This window comes from Mustela erminea, chromosome 5 (assembly GCF_009829155.1).
Source record: "Mustela erminea isolate mMusErm1 chromosome 5, mMusErm1.Pri, whole genome shotgun sequence".
Lineage (NCBI taxonomy): Eukaryota > Metazoa > Chordata > Mammalia > Carnivora > Mustelidae > Mustela > Mustela erminea.
The window spans coordinates 50860075-50887879 of record NC_045618.1 but is presented as its reverse complement, the minus strand read 5'-3'; the positions used below and the strand labels follow the sequence as shown (position 1 = coordinate 50887879).

Sequence of the window (27805 nt, the reverse complement as noted above, 5' to 3'; positions counted from 1 at the left end):
TGTGTGGTTTGTTTTGTTTTTAAGATTTTATTTATTTATTTGACAGAGAGAGGGAGGCGTGTGCACAAGCAGGGGGAGCTGCAGGCAGAGGGAGAGGGAGAAGCAGGCTTCCCGAATAACAGGGAGCCCAATGTAGGGCTCAATGTGGGACTCGATCCCAGGACCCTGAGAACACTACCTGAGCCAAAGGCAGACACTTAACCGCCTGAGCCACCCAAGCACCCTAGATGTGTAATTTGAAGTAGAGCTTTCTTTTAAAATGGGCTTTGATAAAAAAATAAAAATAATAAAATTCATTTGGGAACATTAAAAGAAATAAGAATTGAATCACCATATTTACAAATTGTTTAGATTTTAGTATTTCAGGTATTCAGGAATGCCTTGTTGGTTTGCCAGATGACTGAATTGCTTTATAAAGACATGGAATATGTCAAGTGTATAAAATATATTTTTAATGTTTAAAATAGTCTTATTAACTACATTTATAAATAGTACCAAATAATCATCAAATATAATCCTTTAAAGAGATTATTAAAATGTACTTATTTGTAAGTTAAACATAAAAGCTTAAAGGGGTGCCTGGCTGGCTCAGTTGTTAGAACATGCAACTCCTGATATCAAGGTTGTGAGTTCAAGCCCCATACTGGGGGTAGAGATTACTTAATAAATAATTAAATAAATATACACATACATATATAAAATTTTTTAAAAACCCATAAAGGCTTAAGGAAGAACTGGGCTTCTGGTTTGCATCCTTACTGTAGGGAACATAAACTTCAAAAATTTAAAAAACCAAAGTAGCCTTCTGAATATTTTTCCTGAGCACCAAAAGGACATTTTAAAAATTCACATTGACACTACCAACCCGGTCTGTTCTCTGCACTGCTTGTATTGACACAATGAACAGTGAGCTTTGATGAATGTATTTGCTGGTGTTCCTACGTTTGCTGGTCTTACTGAGCCCTCAGAAGGGAGGGTGGTCACTGACGACAATGCAGTGACCCAGGCTCAGTCTCAAGGCCTCACCTCCGTGCTCGTCCCAGTGCAGAACCTGGAACCGCATCTCTCCTCAGTGCCCTCCTGCCACTGCCCTGTGCTGCCTCTGGGTGGGTCATTCTGCTGTCTTGCATGCTGGAGAAACCTTGAAAGGGGAGCAGGACATCCCCGAGACCAGTGTGGTGTTGGCAGAGAAATTCAGCAAAACACACTTCAAGAGGAAATCAAACTCAGAGACTATGGTTGAGTCTTCATCTTCAATAGGGGCTTTTCCTCCCTGGCCAAATCTGGAGTTTTAAGACTACATTTTTACTAGGTAGGTAACTTAAAAAAACAAAACCCCAAACCAACAGATTGTTAAGCAACTGTTCCCTTCAATAAACCAGGCTGCTTGCTTGGAAGACAGAGAGAGTAAAAAACACCCAGTAGGATCATTGTGAGGAAGTAAATTTACATTAGTGGAATTAGAAGTGCTATATTCCAGCAGATACTCTGGGGACAAAAACTCATCATTTAAAAAAAAAAAAATCCTAACTTTAGGGACACCTGGGTGGCTCAGGCGTTTAAGTATCTGCCTTAAGCTCAGGATCCTGCAGTCCTGGGATCGAGCCCCACATCAGGCCCCCCACTCAGTGAGGACTCTGCTTCTCCCTCTCCCTCTGCCCCTCCCCACCCTCATGATTTCTCTCTCTCTCAAATAAATAAATAAAATCTTTGAAAAAAAATTACCATTTTAAATGCAGATATCTTCTGGCAGAAATTAAAAAAAAACAAGACAATGTAACAGTTACTTGGAATCAACCACTTAGGTACTGGGTTTGGCTTGGGAGCCTTCAGAGACATGGCACAGCATAGAGAGAAAGTTCTAGAATAAGGGGAGTTAAGAAACATGGAATATGGGCAGAGACCTGGAAGTAGACAATGAGCACGGAAAAGGAGCACAGTCACGGAACTGGAGACAAATTTGAACCCACACGTTTAGCAGTTCTGAAGTTGGGGTTGGGGTGGAAGCATGACTTCATGTTGTTGTAATTCCCAGACTTCGGGCTCCTGGAGGACGCTGCTGGGAGGCTGCCAACGAGGGTCAGTCTGCCTCTAGATATACCTGGCACATGTTCGGTCTTCATAAGTGTTTGTTTAACAAACTTTGTTTTCAGAGCAAAGGAATGGGGCTAGGAAAATACACAGATTGCAAATCTGAAAAGCTTATAAAACCATTTTTTAAAAACTCTCTCGTTACGCTTAAAATTTTCCAGAAGGGAGGAATCTACTACCTGCGGAGACAGCCTGTGCCATTTCCTGGCAGCTTTAAATATTTCAAATTGCCCTATATAGAAACTAATCTACATCTCTGTCACTACAGCAACTCACTGTGAGCCATTCAGAATAAATCCAATTCTTCTTCGCTCAATCTCTTAAGTCTGTTAAAGGAGTTTCGTGACCCTTGCCCTCCAAATATTGCTTCGCCAGACAATAACAAGAGCTATAAAATGGCTCCTACTCTTTGATCCAATAATTGCACTTGGTAACATATGCTAAGTGAAAATATTTCAAAGCGGGGAGGAATAGACGTATGCGTATCTATTTATACTCTGTGTAACAGAGAAAAGTTGGAAATAATACGAACTCCTTAAAATTGAGAGTGACTAAACAGATGACGGGTAAGTGCTTAGTGCTTATTGAAGAAGCAAGCTACCACTCTGGCTGAAGACAAATGTACGAGAAGTATATTGATGCACAGGAATGTGCATGGGGAATGTTCCGTGAAGAAACCAGAATGTAAAACTGTGTTTTCAAATGAACTACAGCTATGTAAAGAGTCTCTGGCCTGGTCCACTAATAAAGTCTATAAGTGAATTTGGAACCCTTCTAGAACATCCTCTCCAAACCACGCCTCCTCCAGATTCATCTAGCCCAGTGAAACTACAACTGATCCAGATGACATTTCCATATTTGGTTTCTTTTTTTAATTGAAGTATAATTGTTTGCAAAATGATCACCACAAGTCCAGTTAACAACCGTCATCACAAAGAGTTACAACATTTTTTTCTTGTGGTGAGAACTTTTAAGATCTACTCTTAGAAACTTTCAAATATGCAGTATAGTATATTAAACATAGTAACCATGCTGTACATTACGTCTCCATGGCTTATTTATTTTATAATTGGAAGTTTGTACCTTGTGACCCCCTTCACCCATTTTGCCCACCCTCCACCCCTGGCAGCCACCAGTCTGTTCTCTGTATCTGTGTGCTCCTGTGTGTGTGTGTGTGTGTGTGTGTGTGTGTTTTAGATTCCACATGTAACTGAGATCACATGATATTTGTCTTTCTCTGACTTACTTCACTTCATACAATGCCCCCAAGATCCATCCATGTTATAGCAAATGGCGAGATTTATTTTTATATATTTATATATTTATTTATCTATTTCATATTTTATATATATTATGTATTATTTATATATTTATTTTTTATGATATATTATTCAATATATCAATTTTATATAGACAAGCCACACTTTCTTTATTCTTTCATCCATTGATGGACACTTAGGTTGTTTCTATACCCTGGCTATTGTAAATAACACTACAGTGAACATAGGGGCATAGCTATCTTTTCGAATTTGTGTTTTTGTTTTCTTCAGAGAAATACCCAGTGATGGAATTGCTGGATCATATGGTAATCCTATTTTTAACTGGGGGGAACCTCCATACTCTGTTCCACAGTGGCTGCACCCCACATTTAGTTTTAGTTCTATCCTGTGTATTTTCCACATGCAAATATCAACCACGGACAAAGAACTTGTGAGGGCTAAGTCCAGGAAGAAAGCAAAGTTAAGCAGACTCCAGGCATTAGGCCCCACTCGCTCCTGGTTTCTACCTCTCACTTATTCCCACCTCTGTTCCTGTTCTGTGGAGCTTTCTGCTCCCCTTACAGTTTTCACTTGGATTAGGGATATCGTTTGGGACCTGGTCAGACACTATCTAGGATAGAGCAGTGACAAAATAGACAAAGTCCTCGTCTTCATGGAGCTTATTTTCAAATGACATGTGGTGCCGTGGGTGGGCCTATTATGAGACACAGGACATAACTAACCAAGTACATCATCAAAGAGAGAGAAATACTGTGACGACAGCAAAACAAAATAACATCATGAGAGGGACAATGGGTGAGAGACCACTTTCGATCAGGTGATCATGGAAGACATTTAAAAATGCAACACTTCAGTAAAATTCTGGAAGGATGAGAGTCAGCCCCTGGAATTGTAAAAAGGAGCATCCAGGTGGAAGGAAAAGACAAGAAGTCCCCAAATTAGGAATAAGCAAGGCATGCTTAAAGAACTGAAAGAAGACCACCATGGCCTTCCCACGAGTGCTCTCTCAGGGGGAGCGCTGAGGGAACAGGCTAGAGAGATAGGCAGATCCCTATGCAAATGTGAAGCCATTAGAAGAGGTTGAGAGGAGATGATTGGAGTTGGTTGTTGTTGTTTTAAGATTTATTTATTTTTAGAGAGCAAGAGCCCAGGTGCGGGAGGAGGGGCATAAGGAGAGAGAGAGAGAGAGAGACTGACTCTCAGGCAGACTACCCACAGAACGTGGAGCTCAACACGGGGCTTGATCCCATCACCCCTGAGACCATGACCTGAGCCAAATCAAGAGTCAAACCCTAAACCAATTAAGCTTCCCAGGTGCCCCTGATTGGAATTTTTAGAAAATGTCCTGGGTAGGGTGCAGAGAATGGCTTCTTAGGAGGTAAGAGTAGAACAGAGAAACCAGCATGGGAAGCAATGCACCACCACAGGCGAGATGGTGGTGGCCGTGTGGACTCTGATGACACCTAGCTCAGAGAAAACAAATTGTACACCTTTAAAAGAATATTACTAATAAAATAAAGCCAAAATTAAGAAGGAATTCAACAAAAAATTGAATTTACATATATGCCTGTATACTGCACAAATTTCTTATCCTATACATAAATAAGGCTTGGCCCCAGTTTCCTTGGAAGGCGCAGGTAACAAGAACATGTTCTCTCAAGTCCATGCCTTCCTGTCTCTAAAACTCTCTTTTGTGGTTCTTCATTAATTCCCCTTGCCTTGAGGCACGGGACCAAAGCAGGGCCCTGGTCACTGCTATGCTCCCAGCGGACAAATAGTGAGCAGCCTACAGCCCCAGCCCTACGTGGAAGGCCAAGTACATCTCTTGGTGCACGGAAGCCAGGTAATAAATATTACAGATCCAAATGTTTCTACCACCCATTTTCTCTCATGTTTGGATAACACTACTTCCCTATCAAAACCATATTGGAAATTTCTTGGGGATTATTTTAACTATTATTTATTCTAGACCAAGTCCAGAAAAAGAAAAGGATTTTTATTATCTTACCCACAGGGACATATCTGTCACTTTTAGAAACTCTTTCAGCACTGGCTATTACAAAAATAAGCACTTTTTAACATGATGGGGGTAGGTGGTAGAAAAGGTGAGGTAGTGTTCAAAGTTCTTCTTTTATGGATTCTGACAGCTTAGATGAAACCTTATAACTTAGTGGTCAAGAGTGAAGGCTCTAGAGTCAGACTGCCCGGGCTTAAATTCTGGCTTTTCTACTTACTGTGTGGCTTCCAGCAAGTTATTTAACTTCAGGAAGCCAGGAGTCTGTCTATAAAGTGGGAGTTTGGTAAGCTCCAAAAAATCTGAAATCGGTGAAACATGTGAGGCTGGTTTGTGAATGCAAGAGAAGGCTTCTAAGCCTGCACGGTTCCCAAGCTCCAATTCTTCCCCTATAATCTCTCCCCTTCGCATCTCCCCAAAACATACTCATCAACATACCATCTATCATACAGACACACACTCTCTCTCTTAAAGAGCCTGCATTCTGGGAAAAAGGGACTAACTGCTGTAAGTATACATGTCACTTTACTTAATAAAATAAGCCTTTCTCCTTTAGTACAGATCAAAACAGCTCCTGGAAAGAAGTAACTGGATCCATCCCCCTCTGGGTTCAAAAACTTTCAGTGGCTCTCATTTTTCCATAGGGGAAAAAAATGATACACTCTTTTTTCTCCAGGAGTTCATGGACTCCCAGAGCCAGCTTAATTTATATTCCACTTCCTAATTGCAGGAACCTTGCTTGGATTCTACCAACTGTTTCTCAATTTGTTTGAGTATAAGGAATGTAAGACTCTACAGAAAGTTCAGGCTCTTTCTCAAAACTGGAAATGGGTGGACCCCTGGGGAGGCTCAGTCCGTTGAGCAACTGCCTTCCACTCAGGTCATGATCCTGGAGTCTTGAGATCAAGTGCAGCATCAGGCTTCCTGCTCAGCAGGGTGTCTGCTTCTCCCTCTGACCATTCTCTTCTCATGCCTGCTCTCATTCTCTCTCTCAAATAAATAAAATCTTTTTTAAAATAGTTTTTTTTAAAGATTTTATTTATTTGACAGACAGAGATCACAAGTAGGCAGAGAGGCAGGCAGAGAGAGAGGAGGAAGCAGGCTCCCTGCTGAGCAGAGAGCCCGATGTGGGGCTCGATCCCACCTGAGCCGAAGGCAGAGAGGCTTTAACCCACTGAGCCACCCAGGCACCCCTTAAAAATAGTTTTAAAGAAAACACTGGAAATGGGTTAGCCGGATTTGAAACAAGTGAATAAGATTCATAATATATCCTCTAAGAAAGTTTCCTAAGTGCTGGCCTTGTAACCAGCTGCTGGGCAACATTTATAGAGTGGACACCAGGGGGTAGCAAAATCTCACTCTCCCAGTTCCCCAGGACTAATTACAAGCAGGCTAGAGAGCCTCAGTGACTCCAGGGCCCATAGCCCATTGATGAAAAAGAGTTTCAGCTCCCTGCCTCTAACTCTGCTGAGAATCACAACATGGTCACTGGACATTGCCGTCCTGGATTTTTTTTTTTTTCTTTGACACTGTGGAGCAGAGGAATCTTCTTGTCTCCAAGAAGGATGAGCATTTTCCCTCTCTTCTTTTCCAGATCCAGTGGAGTGGAGAAAGGGTGGGCGTTTAGCGTTTCAAAGAGGTGACAGAGGAGCCCATCATCTAGGCGACACCCTCCTCTCCCGCGGTGCCAACGACTGCCCAGAGGTCCCAGCCTCCTGGCCTCACAGGTGCTGCATCCACTGCCAGGATGTTTTCCAAAAGTCAGCCCCCAACCACAGTGGCACATGCCTTCACGCCCCTCTCTGGGGACTATCTGGCTTTCCGATTTCCTTCCAAGTGTCCACCCTTTGGAAGTGCCACCCCTAACCCCTACCCCCTGCAGGGCTTCCCGGTGCCGGCTCAGAGGAGGAACAAGGCATCTCCTGTCTGTGCCTAAGCCTCCCCAGCCCTCCTGGGAAACCCTCGCCGGGGACCCCGTTACACATCCAGATGCGGTGGAGGATGGGTGAGACCAGAACTTTCTTAACTAGTCTGCCCCGCTTTGTCTACTGCGTCAGATAGCCATCCTCACCGCCATGAGCCCTAGCGACCCTGGGAGACGCTATTGCTACCCCAAAAGAAGGAAGGGTCTGGCAACCAGTTTCGAATCATGGGGTCTGACGTGGGGGGGTTGCGGGGGGGTTCTGATGCCTTCCCTCCGCCAGCCGAAAATGGAGACACTTGGTGCGGAGGGGAAGGGGCAGCGAGGAAAGAACTCAGAACACGTCTGCCGAAGTGCACGCCCCTACAGGAGGATTCTGATCCCAAGACCCGGCCCATCTTCAGCCGCGACGGTCAACCCCACCCCCCACCCCAAGCCTTCACCGCTCCCTAATTCCCCCCCACCGCCGCCCGCGCCCTCCCCAGGCCGCACAGAGGAGCCCATTGTCGGAGCCTGAAGGCTTGAGGCCGAAGGAGATGGGAGGGAAAGACGGCGGGTGAACCCCTGGAGTGTAGAAAGAATCCCCTGATTTCCCTGCCCTTAGCCCCACCCGAGTTGGGCAGGGGCCGGGTGGTCTCTTCTGAGCTCCAGGTGCTGCCGAAGTCTGGCAACCGCGGGGAGAACAGGTTCCCAAGCGAGTTAGAGACGAGAGGCTTCGGGCCGCTAAACGATCCCAGTCCTCGGCTGGGAAGCCCAGAAAATTCACGCATGCCCCAGCCTATGTAGAGGCCCTTGTGGAGGCTAAACTGACCCCGCTGGGAGGCAGGCGGTGGCGGGAAAAGAGGGGCATCCTCGGCAGGGCGAGCGTCGGAGGACCAGGGTAGGGGCACCCACAGGAGGGTGAGGAGGGGGAGAAAGAAAGTTGCGGGAGAGCGAGGCTGGCCCGCTGTGGGCGCCGGGGAAGTCGCGGAGAGGCTCCCCGCGGTAGAGGGAGTCCCGGCAGGGGGTCCGGCGCGGAGGCGGAGGCGGGCACTGAAGGGCGGGGCGGGGAGGGGCGGCCGTCTCGGCCCTCCCTGGCGGGGCCCCGCGGCCTGGGAGCCCGAGCTGGCCGATCCGCCACCGCGGCCGGAGCTGTCCCCTAGCCAGACCCAGCGAGACGCGAGCGGCGGGAGGGAGGCGGCGGCGCGCCCGGCCCCGCCCGCCCGAGCGTCGGACGCGGCCCCGCGCCGAGCCATGGTGAGTCCGGCGTCGCGGCCCCGGTGTCCCCCTCCTCCTTCGCGCTGCCCGCCCGGGGCCGCCAGCCCCCAGCCCGTTGCCTCCTGCGCCCGCCTCGGTCTGTTGAGCGCTCCTGAGACTCTCCTTCCTCCCATCCCCCCTTCTTTTCTTTGATCTGTCTGTCCGTCTGCCCCACTGTCTGGCTCTGTCCCCACCGGGTATTGCCCTCACTCTTTCTTTCTTCCCTTATTCTCCGCCCCCTCCCCCATCCTCCCTCCAGTCGCTGCCCCGATCCACACACCTCCCCCCGCCCTCCTCTGTCCGGACCTGTGCCTTCCTTTGCAGGATCTTCCCAGCCCCTCCGGGTCCCAGCTCCTTAGCCGCGGGAAACCTCTGCGGGTTGGTGCTGCGGCCCTGCAAGGGGCCCAGCCCCGGGTCATGAGAACTGACCTGCCAGGAACCACCATTTTCCATCCCAGTCCCCAGCCCGGTGAGCTGGGCCCACCCATCCGGCCCTGGGGGACCGGCCGCAGCTGTGGCTGGGCTGGGGCCAGGGACATGGCCAAAGAGGGAAATTCCCGCGGAGAAAGAGGGGCTCCTTCAGGATAGTGGACTGAGTGAGGAGGGGGACTCACAGTTTCAGGGGGCGTGACGCTGCCAGAGCAGACAAGAGACCGAGGATGGGGGGGTGGGGAGAGTACCCCAGAGGTCTCGCTGCAGGGAACCGAAGCACTGTCTCCGAGTACTCCCGCTGCAGAGGGGAGGAAACACAAGCGGGAGCTCCCTGCAGGAGGTAGGGGACTCTTGGCGGCAGCAACTTAGGACACGGGAAGCAGAATGGCACTGTTAAGGGGGAGTCCATACCAACAGGAGTGGACACTATTCTGGGAACTTTCACTCCAGAAGTTGTCTCTGAAGAATCACTGCAAGGAGTGGGCACTGCCGGAGAGAGCGCTCACTGCAGGGGGCTGTAGGGGAGGTCCACGGCTAAGTGGGGGCTCGCTGCAGAGTGGAGGAGGGGGAGGCCCTGCCAGGGGGCGCTCACTGCCAGGAGGTGGGGGGAGGAGCACTACCGGGGCTGCTGCTCTGCAGAAGGAAGGGCACCCCCTGGCAGGGAGACTGGAGCAAGAAAAAAGAGGAACTGGGCCAGGGAGAGCTGACTCAGTCTCAATGGTCTCCTTTTGGTCCTGGCCGACTGGAGGCCCGGTCTCTGTGCTCTTGCCCGCCGCCTCCCACCCCAGACCCCTCCTCCCCTTCTCCCGCGGCAGTTTCCTGTGGCTGAGACTCTCGCTCAGCCATGAGCTCACCGCCCCTAATGGGTTGCAGCTGCCTCGCTACTCAAGCTCTAGCTGCCCCCTCCTGGCCTCCGATCGGACGGCCCACTCTGCCTCCCCGCCCCCCTTCTACACCCTCCCCCCACCCACTCTCACCGCGCCAGCCGGGTCCCCGGAACACTGGGGGGTCTGTCTGCTCGCCCACACACCTTGGGGCTGGGTCTCGGTGCTGACGCACTGAATGTCCCTCTCTGGAGTGGCTGCCCTAGTTTCGCAGAGGGTCGGGACAGATGGGCAACTGGTAAAAAACGCAGTTTTGACTGCAGGGCAAAGACAGGACTGGGGGTGGAGGGCGGTGGGAGAGAACTTGATGAACACTGCAGCGCAGCCCCCTGCCACCGACAGCAAAGAAACCCGATAAAAAGAACTTCAGAGCCATCTTGAAAGAGAAATTAGTCTGCAAAGGAATAGCCTGAGGGGGTGCTTCTTTAGGGTCTGAGAAAGAGAAAGAGACCTGATCATGCACTTAGGGAGGCAAATGCAGAGGAAGCAGGGCTGTCTTTTGAGACAGTGGTGGCAGGTGGAGTTGGCAGAGAGGTCCTACTGGAGTTGGAAAAATACATACCATCAAGGCCTCCTCCCTTCCCCACGTGTTTCTTTTGTGACTTTTTCCTCTTTTGGCTGCCCCCACCCAGTTCTTTGTAACCCAATCCCACATGCTCTGGGAATGGGTGATTGCTCTGAAGCCACTCTGGAAGAGAGTAGTCGCTAGCAAGTCAGACGGACAGCCCTTCAGTCCTCCTTCTTCCCAGTCCTCCTCCTTCTCACCCAGTGACCAACTCTAGGATATGATTATTCGAGGTGGTGGCATTGCCACCTAAGTTAGAGGTCCGTAGTCCTTACACCCGTGGGGTGGGGTGCTGCTTGCAAGTTGGCCCTCCACCCTGCCAACTCTCTCAGCCATTGCTACATCTTCTGGCGGCCCAGAAGACTGTCTCGTCCTGAGGAGGAACTGTGCAATGGTCCCAACTCACAAGAAGCAGGACTGGCCTGATCAGAAGATCAGAGACATTCCTGACAAATGCTCCCTGGATCTCCAGGGCCAGAGTCTCAGAGCTCCAGTGTGGAGTGCCCTGCTGGGTCTGTGCACTCTGACTGCCCCAGACTCACGGAGGCCATCCCAGGCCCCTTCAGCCAGCATTTCCTGAGGGTCCTCTCTGAACACACACCGTGCACACGATGTGGTCCCGGGGGCCATGCTCTCTAGGGATCTGCAGCTGGTCTTCTCTCTCCCAGGAGCCCGAGCCAGTGGAGGACTGTGTGCAGAGCACGCTTGCCGCCCTGTACCCCCCCTTCGAGGCGACAGCCCCTACGCTGTTGGGCCAGGTGTTCCAGGTGGTGGAGAGAACTTATCGGGAGGATGCCCTGAGGTACACGCTGGACTTCCTGGTGCCCGCCAAGCACTTGCTTGCCAAGGTCCAGCAGGAAGCCTGTGTGAGTGGCCCCTAAGATCCACTGCCTCACTCCAGAGACTAGCCAGACTAATTTCCCTCTCCCCAGAGGTGCCACCTCCCAACACTGACCTCCCCCCCGGCCAAGGCAGAGGCCACTCACGTACTAACACACAGAAGGACACTCGTCTTCCCCCAATATTAACCCCTAAGAAACATCAACTCCCGAAAACGCAGACCCACCAGACCCAATTCCAGACATCCCCCATAATGATTTCTCAAGATACCTAACTCCCCCAGACATGACTCAACAGAGATCCTTCACTTCTACAGATATAAAGACTCTTAAGAGTCTCTGAGCCCTCCCAGACAATGGCATCTGCTGACCATGTCTCTGTAATGACTCAGTTGTTACTCTCCCACACAGGGAACTCGTTTCCTAGAGAAGCTTCCTACTACCAGAAAACCAGCCAGCCCATTCCCTCCCTCTGCTCCATGAACATCCTGAGATACCCCTCCAGATCCCCAAGGATTATAACCCATCAGGCCACAGGGCAGCACTACCTAGGATGGTCCCATGCTAACTGCCCTCTCTGGCTGGCTTCCTCAGCAAAGCCTGAGCGCAACGTTGCACCTCTCTCCCCAGGCCCAGTACAGCGGTTTCCTCTTCTTCCACGAGGGCTGGCCACTCTGCCTGCACGAGCAGGTGGTGGTGCAGCTGGCAGCCTTGCCCTGGCAGCTGCTGCGCCCGGGAGACTTCTACCTGCAAGTGGTGCCCTCGGCAGCCCAAGCGCCCCGCCTGGCACTCAAGTGCCTGGCCCCAGGGGGCGGGCGGGTGCAGGAGTTGCCTGTGCCCAATGAGGCCTGCGCCTACCTGTTCACACCTGAGTGGCTGCAGGGCATCAATAAGGACCGGCCCACAGGTCGCCTCAGTACTTGCCTCCTCTCTGCACCCTCTGGAATTCAGCGGCTGCCCTGGGCAGAACTCATCTGCCCACGATTTGTGCACAAAGGGGGCCTCATGGTTGGACATCGGCCAAGCACGTTGCCCCCCGAACTGCCCTCTGGACCCCCAGGGCTCCCCAGCCCTCCACTCCCCGAGGAGGCCCTGGGCACCCGGAGTCCTGGCGATGGGCACAATGCCCCCGCTGAAGGACCTGAAGGCGAGTACGTGGAGCTGCTGGAGGTGACACTGCCTGTGAGGGGGAGCCCCACGGATGCTGAGGGCCCCTCGGGCCTCTCCAGGACCCGGACAGTACCCACCCGGAAGGGTGCTGGAGGGAAGGGTCGGCACAGGAGACACCGCGCCTGGATGCACCAAAAGGGCCTGGGGCCTCGGGACCAGGATGGGGCACGCCCACCGGGTGAGGGAAGCAGCACCAGAGCCTCCCCTGGATCACCTCCAGGAGCCGAGGCTCTCCCAGAAGCAACAGCCTTAGAGGTGTCTGAGTCTCCAGCAGAGACATTAGGTGAAGCCTCTGAACCTTGTCCCCTGAGGCTGGGGGAGGCTGGGGGAGGGGCAGGCCAAGGGGCTGAAGGACCCCCTGGCACCCCTCGGAGAACAGGCAAAGGAAACAGGAGAAAGAAGCGTGCTGCAGGCAGAGGGGCTCTTAGTAGAGGAGGGGACAGTGCTCCACTGAGCCCCGAGGTCAAAGAGGAGGCCAGCCACCTGGAAGTCCTTGTCACTCTGCCCCCACCAAATGAGCATGACCCCCCAGGATATAGCCCCGTTGAGGAGGAGCACAAAGGCTCAGGGAAGCCAGAGTCAGAGCTGAAAGAGGAGCTCAAACCAGCAGAGAAAAAAGAGCCTCAGCCCTCAGAAGGCTGTGGAACCACAGAAGAGACAGCCAGAGAGAAGGATCCGGAGGTGTCCAGTCTGGCAGGTGTGGCAGGTGAGATGACACCGAAGCCAGCAGGGCAAGGGCCAGCATAGACTGGGCCTGGAAGGGGGCTGGAGGAGGAGGTCGGAGCCCCACAGCCAGAACCCTCCCCTCCTCAGGCCCATAGCTCTGCTTCTCTCTGTGTAGGACCCACAGGTCCAGAAGGGCTCCTGCCAGACCCACCAGCACCACCCCTGGAGATGGTGCAGGAAGGGGAAGGGGACAGTGCTCCAGAAGAGGCCGCTCCAGTATCTATCTCCGATGACCTGGATATACCTTGGGACCTAATGGCGTCTGGATTCCTCGTCCTGACTGGTCAGTGGGCATCAGTTTTGAAGGGACAGGGGTCAAGGAAAGAGAAGTGATCAGGGTGGGCTGTGGAGGGAGGCAGGGTGGATGGGAGGTAGCCAAGGCCTACCCCCAGCCAGGACAGCCTGGCCATTTTGTGTCCTCAGGAGGGGTGGACCAGAGTGGGCGAGCTTTGCTGACCATTACCCCACCGTGCCCTCCTGAGGAGCCCCCACCCTCCCGAGACATGCTGAGCACTGCTCTTCATTACCTCCACTCATTGCTCAGGTAACCGAGGCCCACCACTGGCACCCTGAACACTGACCTCCTGCTCATGAGGGCCCTGACCTCCTTTCTTCTCAGGACGCTGTCTTCCTGGCTTCTAGGATACTGACTTCCTCACCCCTCAATTTTTAAGCCACTGACCACTGACCTTGCTGAACTCTGACCTCCAGGATATCTTCATCAATGTTCAAAATCAACACTGCTGACTTTCAGTATCCTAAGACACTGCCTGGATTATCAGGGTTTTGGTTTACTCACTCAGCAGCTACTTAGTGGGCTTCAAGAACATAGCAGGCGGGGCGCCTGGGTGGCTCAGTGGGTTAAAGCGTCTGCCTTCAGCTCAGGTCATGATCTCAGAGTCCTGGGATGGAGCCCCGCATCGGGCTCTCTGCTCAAGCAGGGAGCCTGCTTCCTCCTCTCTCTCTCTCTGCCTGACTCTCTGCCTACTTGTGATCTCTGTCTATCAAATAAGTAAATAAATAAAATCTTTAAAAAAAAAAAAAAAACCAACCTAGCAAGCACCATGCCATATACTGGGATGGAATTTACACCTTTCCAGAGCATAGTGGTCCTGGTTTTCCAGACCCTGATCCTATGACTTCGTATCATCTGCATATAGACTCCAGAATGCTAGGGCAGTGCCTCTTGGACAAAAACCAACACTTTGGCCCTTTGCCCATTACTTCCTGAAAGTACCAGACACTGACATCTCCTGAGGACTAGTGACAGTAAAACCAGACCCCGAGCCACCATCCCCTCAACACACACATGTGCGTGCACACTGCCCCCTTGGCTCTTTCTGCCCCTACAGGCCTGATCTCCAGATATTGGGGCTGTCCATCCTGCTGGACCTTCGAAAGGCACCCCCATTGCCTCCAGCCCTCATTTCTGTTCTAAGTCAACTTCAGGTAACCAGCCCTTGACACAGGAACTTCTCCTGACTCTAACTCTTCCCTGGGTGGCCATTCCAGGCCACCCAGTTGCCCACTATTTGGTGTTACTCTTCTCTGCCCTCAGGACTTAGGAGACCCTCCCCTCATTCAGCGACTGCTGGCTCTCACTCAGGACGATCCTGTGGCTGAACTCTGTGGACTTCAGGTTTGAGCTCCTTGCTCCTAGCTAGTCCCCCTGAGTAGTGGAGAGAGAAGAGGATGGCTAGAGCCCCAGGCTGGTGCCCGAACACCGGGTGGCCAGGCCAGAAATCCCCTGCCTTCATGTGTCTCTAGGGTGCTGAGTTGCTATCAGAGAGTGATCTGAAAAGAGTGGCCAAGCCAGAGGAGCTGCCATGGGACTTGGGAGGTCACAGGGAACCCTCTCCCAGCTACTGGGTAGAGACACACCAGGTAAGCTACACCTCCCCTACCCAGGATGAGGGGGAGCCAGGAATGACTCAGCTGAGGGTATTCTGGGAGAGAGAGGGCAGATCTGAGACAGGACCACGGGGCTGGTGAAAAGTGATTTATTTCCCTTCCATTCAATTCAATACATATTTATGTTCACCACCATGAGCAAAATGTTATGCATGTACCGTGGGCTGCTGGGGAGATGAGAGGAGTATATTCCATAAGTTCTTAATACGATGTTAAGCAGCATACGGTTTTTGGTGGGACATAAGTCAGAAGCTATTAGAGAAGAGCGTAAGGTAACTTTACTAGGGTTCTGGACAGAGTCAGGAAGGCTGGTTCTAGTTCCGTGTGACTTTGGACAAGGTACTGTGCCCCATTTCCAGAGATGGTATCCTTTCTGTACTTGTTCCCTGCACCAACATCCAGGCCTCGGGGTCCTCACCCACAAAGTACAGCAAGTGTGATATAATCTCCGATTCTATGAATCTCAGTACATGAATATTCAAGGAAAGATAAATGAACATGGTCTGAGCTAAATATTAAAGGGGGTCTTTAATACTTATGTCAGGAGCATCTTGGTGGCTCAGTCGTTATGTGTCTGCCTTCGGCTCAGGTCATGATCCCAGCATCCTGGGATCAAGCCCCATATCAGGCTCTCTGCTCAGCAGGGAACGTGCTTCTTGCTCCCTCTCCAGCTCCCCCGTGCTTGCAATCCCTCTCTCATTATCTCTCTCCATCATAAATGAATAAAATCTTTTAAAAATAAATAATTAGGGCACCTGGGTGGCTCAGTGGGTTAAAGCCTCTGCCTTCAGCTCAGGTCATGATCTCAGGGTCCTGAGATCGAGCCCCGCATCCGGCCCTCTGCTCAGTGGGGAGCCTGCTTCCCCCCCCCTCTGCCTGCTTCTCTGCCTACTTGTGATCTCTGTCTCTGTTAAATAAATAAATAAAATCTTTTAAAATAAATAAATAAAGGGGGTCTGTAACGTGGTCTCTAAGCTATACCTCAAAGTGGATCTGAACAGGCAGAGAGGAAGGCTTTACAGGGTGAAAACCTAGTGCAGATGGGGGAAAGGAAACTCACATTTACTAAGCGTTTACTGTGCCAGTCCTTACTAAGGGCTTACCTGGCATCGTCTCTTTAAACCTCACAAAACTCTCTGTATCTTTTTTTGAGAGAGAGAGCATGAATGCGGGTTTGGAGGGACAGAGAGAGAATCTTAAGCAGGCTTCACGCCCAGCATGGAGCCTGGTGTGGAGCTACATCTCATGACCCTGAAATCATGACCTGAACCAAAACCAAGAGTCAAATGCTTAACTGACTGTGCCATCCAGGCACCCCAAAATTCTGTGTATCTTGTCCTGACTTTACAGTGGAGCAAACTGAGGTTCAGGAGGTTACTGGGCTTGCTTAATGTCATACAGTTAGTAAACAACAAAGTCAGAAGCTAACCAAGCATTGTCTGGGGCTGCCCCCTCTCCATCCCCGTGTGTGTGTGTGTTTCAGGACGTGGCGAGGCTGTGCTACCTGTGCCAAGGAGTGCTGTGCTCTGTGCGGCAAGCAATTGAGGAGCTGGAGGGAGCCGCAGAGCCGGAGGGAGAGGTAGGACATGAGACCAGACAGAAGAGGATGGGGTGGGATGGGGATTCTCTGGTGGAACCCCTACTGTCGACTGCTCCCTGCCCCTAGGAGGCTGTAGGAATGCTTGAGCCCCTACAGAAGGTGTTGGCAGATCCCCGGCTGACAGAGCTGCAGAGGGACGGGGGAGCCATCCTGATGAGGCTGCGTTCCAGCCATAGCAGCAAGTACGAGGAGGGGGTGGGTGTGCGGGGGCAGGTGGACAGGGCGCTTGGAGACACAGCAGAGAGCTGTCAATAAACCTCAGCTGCCAGATCATTCTTCCTGAGCATACCTCTACACAGGAGATCATGTTTTCCACCTGCTATGACCTTTGCATAAGGGCCCTAGGTAATCGTTATGATTACAGACAGGCATCTGGAGAACCAGAAGTGTTAAATGCCTTGGCCAAGATTAGTCAGTCGGTGGGAGAGTCAGGATTCAAATCCAGGCCTGCTGTGCAAGGATGGAATGTGGTGGGGTGGTGGGAAGGGGTTGACAAGGGCAGTAGGTCATTCTGTCCCTTTCTTTGCCCAGGCTGGAGGGCCCGGGCCCAGCTGCGCTGTACCAGGAGGTGGACGAGGCCATTCACCAGCTCGTGCGCCTCTCCAACCTGCATGCCCAGCAGCAGGAGCGGCGACAGCGACTGCATCGACTCGAGCAGGTGAGGCAGGACCCCCAGATCACTCTTACTTGGCCTGGGAACCTGGCCTCCAACCCTCCTTTACTGCCGACATCCACAGCTGATGGCTCGGTCGGGTGGCCCTCCAACTCACCTCACCCTACCCTAGAGGCTGGCCTGGTGGGTGTGATTCAACAAGAGGGAGAAAGCATCTTAGCCCCAGCAGAGAACCTAGACCTGCCCTACCCCAACAGTGATCAAGAATCCTTAGAGATTGTGAGATTAGAAGAGATGCTTGGGTGCCCTAGGGGATTCTGGGAGGAGCTGATTGACTCTGGGATGCCTGTAACTCAAAATAATAAATGTCTATTGATACCAGTTTTTTAGCTACATTGCTATCCATGTTCCCTCAACTCTTTCTACGATGTCCTCCCCAAACCTGAAGGTGGAAAAGTCCCACCGTCCTCCATCTTGGAAAGAGAGGATAATGGAAGATGCTAAGGCCTCTTTGTGCAGAAGATTCGGGGATGAGGCTGGCTTTTCTGAACCTTGATTCTTCTCTCCTGGGGTTAAGAGCCCCACAGGGATTATTCTAACATGTGGGATAGGGGAACAGGGGGCTTTGCAATCTGATTGTTCCCCCAGAGCCCCAAATATGGTGAATGAGTGCCTTATGGACCTATGTGTGGGCATCAGGGCAAGGGTCATCTCAAGGTCAATGTCAAAGTGGAGGGCAGGGCTTCTCTGTTTTCTGGGGTTTCTGCATATTGGCTTCCTCCAACCCAGCATCCAAGGGATTGTATCTCTTACTCTTTGCTTGCTTGCTTATTAGCTGGTGTTCCCCTTTCAAAACCGTTAACACACAGGATCAAGAGTCTACAGTTCTCAGCGTGAGTTCTAGCTCTGCTGGGAATGAAATGTTGGACAAATCTTGAAGCATCTCTGAGTTCCCAAGTCCACATCTGTAGAATGGGATCATAACGACACTTAGCTCGCAAGGGTGTTAGGATGACCAAAGGAATTCAGCAAATGACTGTACACATGTTTATGGTCAGATTATTGGGAACATTCTCGAACTTCTCGTCTGCAGGCCATCCTACCCCAGCTTCCAGCCTTAATTCAGAGAAAAAAAAAATACCATCCCTTTTTGGTCAAATATCCCAGAACCAACATGAGAGTCCCTTATATCGCCGTAATAGGCAACTAGAGCTGGGAACACACACACACACACACTCCACTGGCTTGTCTCTTCAAGCCAGGTCCCTGCGACCTCTGCCCACCCATCGGTGGACTCAGTGAATGTGAAATTTCTCCTCCTCAGTTATCCAGACAGTCCTCATACTGCCTCAGGCTCACACCAGCTTTATCTATGTCCCCTCCAGGCATGGGCCTGGAACCCTTGCCAGCCTCCCTTAGTGCTTCCTGCCAGCCCAGCTTCCCATTCTGGTGCTTTCTCATTTAACCCTTGAGGAAACTACTACCAACCGCTGTTAACCATTCCCACATTACGGCTGCATGAAATGGTTTGCGCAAAGGTCCATAGATCAGGGTGATGGGGTTGGACCTGGAGCTCAGCTTTCCTTCCCACAGGGAGGCTCCTTCTCCCTCATGGCTCTGCTGTCCTGCCCTGTCTGCCTCAGGTGCTGCAGTGGCTCTCAGGCCCAGGGGAGGAGCAGCTGGCTAGCTTTGCTGTGCCCGGAGACTCCCTGTCTGCCCTTCAGGAGACAGAGCTGCAATTCCGGGCTTTCAACACTGAGGTTCAGGTGAGAAGGGGGAAAGGGGCAGGGGAGAAAATGCATGGAGCAGGGGTGGAGAGTGGGGGCGGGGAACTGACTGCGACCAAGGACCAGGTCTGAGTACAGCCTTCCTTCTCCAGGAGCGCCTGGCTCAGGCACGGGAGGCCCTGGCCCTGGAGGAGGACACTGCCTCCCAGAAGGTCCTGGATGTCTTTGAACAGAGGCTGGAGCAGGCTGAGAGTGGCCTCCATCGAGCGCTGCGGCTACAGCGCTTTTTCCAGCAGGTGTGTGCAGACCCTCTTTCTTCCACAGCCCGACTTCTGCCTGGGGAAGCTGATCAGGTAGTTGCTAAAAGCAGGGACTCGGGAAGCCATCTCTTTGGATTCTTGGCTCTGCAACCTACTTGCTGAATGACCCGGGACAAGCATGCCTCCATAGGCACCCCTTCACAGGACTGCCACGAGTGTAATATAGGTCATATATAAGAAGCCCTTAGTACAGAGCCGACCATTGATCAATTCCATGTAAGTGTTGGCTCTTCTTTCATCCAGACCCCTCTGTCTCCATACCAGCTCAGAGTGACAAGGTCAGGCAGTGGCGCTGGGACAGGAAAGGGGGTGTTCTCAGAGGACTGAGAGGATGGTGGGCTCTGGGAAGCCATCAGCTAAAGAGGACAGGAGCTGTCCTTGGGCAGCACGCGTGAACAGTACTGGACCTCACTCTTTCTCTACCCATCCCCATCCTCTCTGGCCCGGCAGGCTCATGAATGGGTGAATGAAGGTTCTGCTCGGCTGGCAGGAGCGGGGCCCGGTAGGGAGGCCGTGTTGGCAGCCCTGGCCCTGCGGCGGGCCCCGGAGCCGAGTGCTGGCACCTTCCAGGAGATGCGAGCCCTGGCCTTGGACTTGGGCAGCCCTGCTGCCCTGAGAGAGTGGGGCCGCTGCCGGGCCCGCTGCCAAGAGCTGGAGAGGAGGATTCAGCAGCAGCTAGGAGAGGAAGCGAGTCCACGGGGCCATCGGCGACGGAGGGCAGACAGCGCCAGCAGCGGAGGGGCCCCCCGGGGCCCTCACAGCCCCTCACCCAGCCTTAGTTCCCTGATGCTCCCCAGCAGCCCTGGGCCACGCACAGCCCCATCCCATTGCTCCCTGGCCCCCTGTGGGGAGGACTGTGAAGAAGAGGGCCCTGACTTGGCTCCAGAAGCAGAGGGTAGACCTCCGAGGACTGTGCTGATTCGAGGCCTGGAAGTCACCAGTACCGAGGTGGTAGACAGGACGTGCTCGCCCCGGGAACATGTGCTGCTGGGCCGGGCTGGAGGTCCAGATGGGCCCTGGGGAGTAGGTACCCCCCGGATGGAGCGCAAGCGAAGCATCAGGTGAGAGCCTAGGCCAATTACTGCCCAAGAGGCCAAGCCAAGTGCCCAGCAGGAAGGAATACAATATTGTTGGTGGTCTCAGGCCCCAGCCTCCTTTGACCCTCCTTGTCCCTGCAGCGCCCAGCAGCGCCTGGTGTCAGAGCTGATTGCCTGTGAGCAAGAGTACGTGGCCACCTTGAGCGAGCCAGTGCCGCCCCCGGGGCCCGAGCTGACTCCCGAACTAAGGGGCACCTGGGCCGCAGCCCTGAGTACCCGGGAGAGGCTTCGCAGCTTCCATCGGACACACTTTCTCCGGGAGCTTCAGGGCTGTGCCACCCACCCCCTGCGCATTGGGGCCTGCTTCCTTCGCCATGTGAGTGACCCCGAACACTTCTTCTAGGTCCTCTCCCTTCTCACATCTCAGCCCCAATCACCCTGTATTCATTCTCTGTATCTGTTCCCCATCCCCTTGAAAGTGTGCAGTCCGAGACTCTGGGGCCCCTGGGCCCCTCTGAATCCACTCAGCCTGTGTCCTTGTCCTCGAGTGCTGTCTGACCTTCACTCTCTGCATGGGAGTCTGTCATTTCCTGGGCAGCCTGAACGGCCGGGCTCTCCTTTGCGCTGTAGTGAGGACGTGAGGAGGAAAGGGAAAGGCTTGTCTCTCCCCAGGTGACGGCTTGTCTTTCCCCACTGGCACAGGGGGACCAGTTCAGCCTTTACGCCCAGTACGTGAGACACCGACACAAACTGGAGAATGGTCTGGCTGCACTTGGCCCCCCAAGCAAGGTAACCTTTGCTCCAACCCCCATGAGAAGGAGAGGGGGCAGGAAGCCCTAAAACACACCCCACCTCCAAGTCTCTCAGGGAAGAAAAGCTTGCCTGAATGTGTCCAGGAACCTCTCCCACCAGTAATCTCCCTGAAGTGCTGAGGTGGCACAAGCACTCGACTGGGAGCCAAGAGAGCCTGAGTTTTGATCTTGAGGGACTTTGGGCAAGACTCTTGATTCCTCCGGGCCTCTGTTTCTACATTTGGTAAATGGGGGCACTGTCCACTCTATCTAACTCAGAGTGCTGTGAGAATCAAATGACTTCAAGAGTTAGAAGCTAGAGACTGTAAGGGGTTATCTGTATTCCTCTTCCATTCTCCAAGATTCAGAGGATGGTGGAATTCTGGCAGACCCCCTCCCCGCTTTCTTTCTGAGGGAAGTTTCACCTTACCTTTGGCAGTATCTGGGCTTCCTCTACCCCCCAAAGCCTGGCCTACCACCCACCTTCCTGGCACAGCTCAGCCCCCACTAGCGCCAGCCCCCGCTTCATCCTGTTTGTCTCCTCCCCAACCAGGGCTCCACCGAGAGTGGCCCTCACTTGCCCCAGGCGTTGCAGCAGCCCTTGGAGCAGCTGGCTCGGTATGGACGGCTCCTGGAGGAGCTCCTAAGGGAAGCTGGGCCTGAGCTGAGTTCTGAGCGCCAGGCTCTTGGGGCTGCCGTGCAGCTGCTCCGGGAACAGGAGACCCGTGGCAGAGACCTGCTGGCCGTGGAGGCAGTGCGTGGCTGTGAGGTGAGGCCGTGGCTCGTCACTCCAGTTCCTACTGCCCAGCCCTGTGGCTTCAGAAAGCAGTGTGGTTAGTGACAAGAGGACCAGACTCAAAGTCAGAGGGCCCAGGCTCTAATTTCTAATCAGCTAGATGGCCTTGATCAAGTCACTGAACTTCACTGGGCCTCAGTGTCCTCGTCTATAAATAAAGAAACTATGTCCTGCCCAACATCCCATGATCCTACCTCTGGCTGTGCTTTCCTGTTCCATTCCCAGTTCTTCTCTTTCCTTATCTACTCTGCACTTCCTCAGGCATCTCAGCACCCAACACATACCTTATTCTCCCTTAGCTAGTCTCTTTCTAGCCCAGAAAGTCCAAAACAGGTGGCAAACCTGCCTCCTCTGTGATAGACTCTTTCCCCTTTGGCTCTTTGCTGATTCTCTTCCCAGGTCAGAACGGTGCTTCATCCCCAGTGTCCACAGGCTTCCCCATGCAAGACTTTAAACCCTTGGAGCATACCTTCTGTCTAGAGAGGCAGGACTATGTGGCCAGGCCAGGTGTGCTGTGCGTGGTGATCGGTGGATGGATTGTAGGCCGAGGCCTTCCCTGATTTCCTAACTCAGTCTGAGAACCTGTACATTAGGCCCCTTGCCCTATAAATCCCATTTTTCCTCCCCATAAAATACACCCAAAGGTTTCCAGGGCCAATTGTTTTTCCTTTTCCTTTCCCCAGACAGATCTGAAGGAGCAGGGCCAGCTCCTACACCGGGACCCCTTCACTGTCATCTGTGGTCGAAAGAAGTGCCTTCGCCATGTCTTTCTCTTTGAGCATCTCCTCCTGTTCAGCAAGCTCAAGGGCCCTGAGGGAGGGTCAGAGACCTTTGTTTACAAGCAGGCCTTTAAGGTAGAATGCTGGGACTTGGCCGGGTTGGGGGGGGTGGCCAGGAAGGGATGGGACAGGAAGTCATGTTGTTCTCGAGAACTCAAGATGTTCTGGAAATTCAACTCCAACCCAGGTTCAGAATCTGAATCATCTAAAACAGGTTTTGACCTTAATCACCTATCAGGTTAGGATGCCAGAGGTGACAGAAATTGCTGTTATTGTCATTGGGGGTTTATCATACATGTGGGTTACTCACAAGGCATTCCAAGCCAGAATGGAGGACCTTTCCCATTAAGAATATATGCTTTTTGAGTTAGGGGTGGTTCTTGGGGTGACAAAAAAGGACTCTTTATTTATCTATCTATCAGTCTCTCTAATAGATTAAATTGATGGAACCACTGGAACCAAACCCAAAAGGAGGGAGGACTTTCTTCAGAGAAACTACTTTGGTCTCCAGATAAACATTAATAGAGACCTATAGTCCTAGGGGCACCTGGCTGGCTCCGTCAGCTGTGTCTGCCTCTTGATTTCAGGGTTGTGAGCTCAAGTCCTACACGGGGTGTAGAGATCACTTAAAAAACAAAATCTTAAAAAAGAGAGAGAGGGAAAGATCTATAGTCCTAGATCAGGCAGTATGGCATGATTCTAAGAGTTTCTTTCTTTTTTTTTTTTTTTTAAGATTTTATTTATGTATTTGGCAGTGAGAGAGAGAGAGAGCAAGCACGAGCACAAGCAGGGGGAGTGGCCAGTAAAGGGAGAAGGAGAAGCAGGCTCCTCACTGAGCAAGGAGCTGGGTATGGGGCTCTACTGGATCCCAGGACTCGGGGATCATGACCTGAGGCAAAGGCAGATGCTTAAGCAACTGAGCCACCAGGCACCCCCTAAGGGTTTCTTATTTATTTATTTATTTATTTATTTATTTATTTATTTATTTGACAGAGATTACATGTAGACAGAGAGCCAGGCAGAGAGAGAGGAAGGGAAGCAGGCTCCCCGCTGAGCAGAGAGCCTGATGCGGAGCTCCATCCCAGGACCCTGGGACCATGACCTGACCCAAAGGGAGAGGTTTTTAATCCACTGGGCCACCCAGGTGCCCCCCACTAAGGGTTTCTAAACTTTATCTGCCTACATTTGTTCCAGCTCCTGGGGGGGGGGGGGTGCAGAGTACAGAATAGAGAAAAAGAAGCCTAGGTTTGGAATAACGTAGACGTGGGTTTGAACCGTCTCTCTCCACTAAGCTATGATAAGCCCCTGGGCAAGTTACTTTGTGTCTCTGGGCATTCCCCTTCTGTAAATTATGGTTGTTAGGAAGGCTAAATGTAGAACACTTGGCATATGGTAGGTGTTGAGCAAACATTTACTGAACATCTACCAGATGCCAAGCTAAGTGTAGTGCTTTTCCATGTGGTGCCATCTAGCCAGGACTCATTCTGTCTTCACCCACTCTCCTCCGCTTTTTCTCAGACTGCTGACATGGGGCTCACAGAAAACATCGGGGACAGCGGACTCTGCTTTGAGTTGTGGTTCCGGCGGCGGCGCGCTCGAGAAGCATACACTCTGCAGGCAGCCTCACCAGAGATCAAACTCAAGTGGACCAGTTCTATTGCCCAGCTGCTGTGGAGACAGGCTGCTCACAACAAGGGTGTGAGCCGGGGCCGGGGAGGGGGTTGGGGGAGGCGCTCAGTTAGGGTCCAGGTTACAATGGGAGGTTAGTCTGCATAAAGACCATAGGGTGTGGGATGGAAAAGGAGTGACTTAGGAGATGATTCCAGTTCTGACTGGAGAGAGGTTGCTGGCATAGAGATTAGTCTAAGGTATACCAAAAGGAAAAAGGCAGCTACCAATTTCAGAAAAGCGAGAGCAAAGGGCAGGGCAAAAGAGAGTGAAGAAGTGTTCACTAGACCCTGGTTCCAGAATTTACATGCTGTTTGACCCAGACTAGTGTTTCTGTGTGCTTTGTTCTGTGTTTTGGGGGCTGGGTTTTTGTTTTTAATTCTCTGAACCCCATTCCACTGATCTTGAAAAGATGGAAAATGACAGCTACATCTTCGTATGATAGGGATGGTGAAATACGTGATTATCTATGGAAGAACTTGATAAAGTAGAAAGGTGTGTAAGAATGAGAGGTTTGCTCTTAATGCCCACGTTAAAGGGCAGAGGGTGAGTATTAGAAGTTAGATGGCTGGGATGCCAAATGGGCAGGGTGCAACATGTAGAAGACAAGAGACAGGGGTCTGAGGAGGTGGTTAAGGGCCACCGTCACCATCCACATAGTGACAGCTGACAGCAAGGGTAACAGGAGATTCCAGAAGAATGAGAATTGGCAAGGAGCAGAAGAATCCACCATGATAGTGCTGGGGCTTGGAGCAAAGAGGGGGCTGAAGGACCCCATTGGTAACGGGGTCTCTGTTTCCTAGAGCTCCGAGTGCAGCAGATGGTCTCCATGGGCATTGGGAATAAACCTTTCCTGGACATCAAAGCCCTTGGGGAGCGGACGCTGAGTGCCTTGCTCACTGGAAGAGGTGAGGGCCACAGTGCTGGGGGGTGGGGGCGACTCCCAGGAGTCAAGACCTTGAGAGCGAGGGCATAGTGGGGAGGCATGGTAGAAAAGTAAAGAAGGGCAATGAGTGGACATGTCTTCCCAGAAATTGTGGGACTGACTGGGAGGCCCTCTGTGAGACTGAGGGTCATTTCAGAGAGCCAGGAGGGCTTTCCCACACCAGCACCCCACCCCCCCAACCCCCTCTCTGCAGCCGCCCGCACCCGGGCTTCCGTGGCCGTGTCATCCTTTGAGCATGCCGGCCCGTCCCTTCCCGGCCTCTCACCGGGAGCCTGCTCCCTGCCTGCCCGCGTCGAGGAGGAGGCCTGGGATCTGGACGTCAAGCAAATTTCCCTGGGTGAGGCACCTCTCAAGGGGTGGCTCCCAACAGCTGGGTCATCATGGTGATGTTCAGGCTGCTTGCTGCTAAGCAATTCCTTTTTCTTGCCAAGTAGCCCAGTTGCCATGACAACTATGTACAGCTTCCCCATTGCTAAAAGAGCCTTCCATCTGGTTGCTAGGATAATGCTTACAGCAGCCTGTTGCTAAGCAGCACTTCCTCTGTACCTCTCTCTCTAGCTCTCCTTGGGTTTCTATGGAAACTGCTCAGCTTCCTGTTGTACCCTCCTGGTTCACCACGGCAATCCTTATAGTTTCCTGTCGCTTCTTCCCTCGTTGCTCTAATGATGCTGCTGACAATTTCCTGCCTCTTGGTAGGGGGGTTCTCTTACAACTGGATTGCTATGGTGACTCACAAGCTTCCTGTTGCTATGGAGCTTTTTCTTCCCTGATGGAGCAGCTTGGTTGCTTAAGGTAATCTGGGGGGGGTCTATACCCTGCTCTCACCCTAGCTTCCCCTCCAGCCCCAGAAACACTTGACTCTTCTGGAGATGTGTCCCCAGGACCAAGAAACAGCCCCAGCCTGCAGCCCCCCCACCCTGGGAGCAGCACTCCCACTCTGGCCAGTGGAGGGATCTTAGGGCTGTCCCGGCAGGTAAGTCCCTATACTAGGGCTGAAAGTGGGGTGCTCTCTTCAGCCACTTTCTGAGTGGGCTATTCTCATTCAACCCATGGGGGCAGGGGGAACCAATGAGCCTGTGTTCCCAGCAAGACCACAGGTTGGATATATTGTCTAGTCTGCCTTTCTCCTCTACCCCTTGACCTAGAGGAGAGGAATCAAAGTCAGATGTGAAAAAGAATCTTTAATAAGGTGCATAGTGCAGGAGTGGATGGAAAGGTGGGGGGGATGCCAAAAGTATCTGGACTTGGATTAAATTAGCCAAATTGAGGAATCTGGGGGAGGAGGAAAGAGAGGTGAATTGGCAGGCTTGGTGGGGGGCGAATATAGGAAAAAGGACATTTCCTTGCCCTTTAAGTTCACTGCAGTTCATCTTTTTGCAGAGTCATGCCCGAGCCCTGAGTGACCCCACCACTCCTCTGTGACCTGGGTGAGTCAGTGCCCCCTTCCACTATATCCAACACTCCTAACTTCTTGCACCAACTGCCTTCCTTCCCCAGCTTCTTGCAAGTCGGCTTCTTCCCTCTCCCAACCCATCTCCCTCTTCTCTCCTGGCTTCTAGAGAAGATGGAGAACTTGGCTAGAGGCCTTCCTCTCAGCACACTTTGGGCCGTGATGGCAGTGGGACATAGTGGAGGCTGGAAGAGCACTGAATTCCTTCCTTCTGCTTTCTGGACAGAGAGGAGGTCACAGGACCAGCATGTTTCCCTGCTGCTATCTCTGGCTCTCTCCAGCCGGGTGCCTTCCTGCAGGAACCAAAGTGTCCACTCTTCGCTTGCCTTCATGCCCTGGAGGGGGAGAAATGAGCTCTCATCCAGTCCTTCCCCATCTTGGGCCACTGCATTCTCCCAGGACACGGCTCCGTGTTGGCCCTCCCCCAACAGCCTGCATTCTCCCCTTCGTGTGGTGCCACCCAGACTCTCCCCTTAGAAGTCTCATCTCTGCCAGGTCAGCTGTGGTTCCTGGTGACTCCACTCTGGGTTGTCATAGGAAATGGAGTTTTGCAAATCATTATAGGACGGTGGGGGGTTGGGGGGGGGGGGACTACAAACTTTATACATGTAATTACTGTTATTATAATACTATTGTTATATTAAACGTATTTACTCATACTTTGTGTTAGAAGAGCTAGAGCAGACCCTGGGTTGTTCCTGGCCCCAAACTGGGCGTGGGTGTGGGAAAATGCCCCTCCCGCAGTGGCTCTTGGAGGCTCAATGCACTCTGCGAAGTTCCACCTCTCCCACTGCACCCAGTTCTTGAGGCTGAGGGGTCATCCTTAAGCTGGGATCCAGCAGTTCTCAAAATGAGGTCCTCAGACCATAGGGCATGAGAATCCCCTAGGCTACTTGCTAAATGCTAATTCCTGGGCCCCACCCCCAGAGCTACTGAAGCCGAAGTCTGGGGATGAAGCCCAAAATTTCTCGTTCCTTATTAAGCTCTCTGGGTGAGCACTTAAGTGCCC

At 52.2% G+C, this 27805-nt stretch overlaps 2 protein-coding genes across 8 annotated transcripts in view; one reads left to right on the top strand and one right to left on the bottom strand.

The window, feature by feature from the left end:
• The window catches only part of RNASE13 (ribonuclease A family member 13 (inactive)), a 38031-nt gene extending 27994 nt beyond the window's left edge, over window positions 1-10037 (bottom strand). Inside the window, exon 1 of one of the 3 annotated variants that reach the window (XM_032343091.1) lies at window positions 9952-10037. The gene's annotated coding sequence lies outside the window, so the exon portion shown is untranslated. Of the gene's footprint in view, window positions 1-8848; window positions 9032-9951 lie in introns of those variants that run through there. The other 2 variants (XM_032343090.1, XM_032343088.1) reach the window with 2 other exon arrangements.
• ARHGEF40 (Rho guanine nucleotide exchange factor 40) lies at window positions 8117-27458 on the top strand. Of its 5 annotated transcripts, none has more exons than XM_032343071.1 (24): window positions 8117-8542; window positions 11092-11289; window positions 11893-13138; window positions 13274-13441; window positions 13582-13702; window positions 14511-14607; window positions 14717-14797; window positions 14926-15042; window positions 16553-16648; window positions 16736-16851; window positions 17201-17327; window positions 18926-19048; window positions 19162-19305; window positions 19780-20390; window positions 20508-20742; window positions 21069-21155; window positions 21711-21926; window positions 22637-22807; window positions 24251-24428; window positions 25204-25308; window positions 25540-25683; window positions 26189-26319; window positions 26727-26773; window positions 26906-27458. In XM_032343071.1, exons 1-23 carry the CDS (start codon window positions 8540-8542, stop codon window positions 26766-26768), a joined length of 4557 nt encoding a protein of 1518 aa, XP_032198962.1. In that variant the 5' UTR covers window positions 8117-8539; the 3' UTR covers window positions 26769-26773; window positions 26906-27458. The 5 variants fall into 5 exon arrangements, 3 of the variants coding, with proteins under 3 accessions (XP_032198962.1, XP_032198960.1, XP_032198961.1); XM_032343069.1 differs by having other exon boundaries at window positions 8363-8542; window positions 27023-27458; XR_004285739.1 differs by lacking the exons at window positions 25540-25683; window positions 26189-26319 and adding an exon at window positions 25905-26138 and having other exon boundaries at window positions 8363-8542; window positions 27023-27458.
• The last annotated feature ends 347 nt before the right edge of the window (window positions 27459-27805 follow it).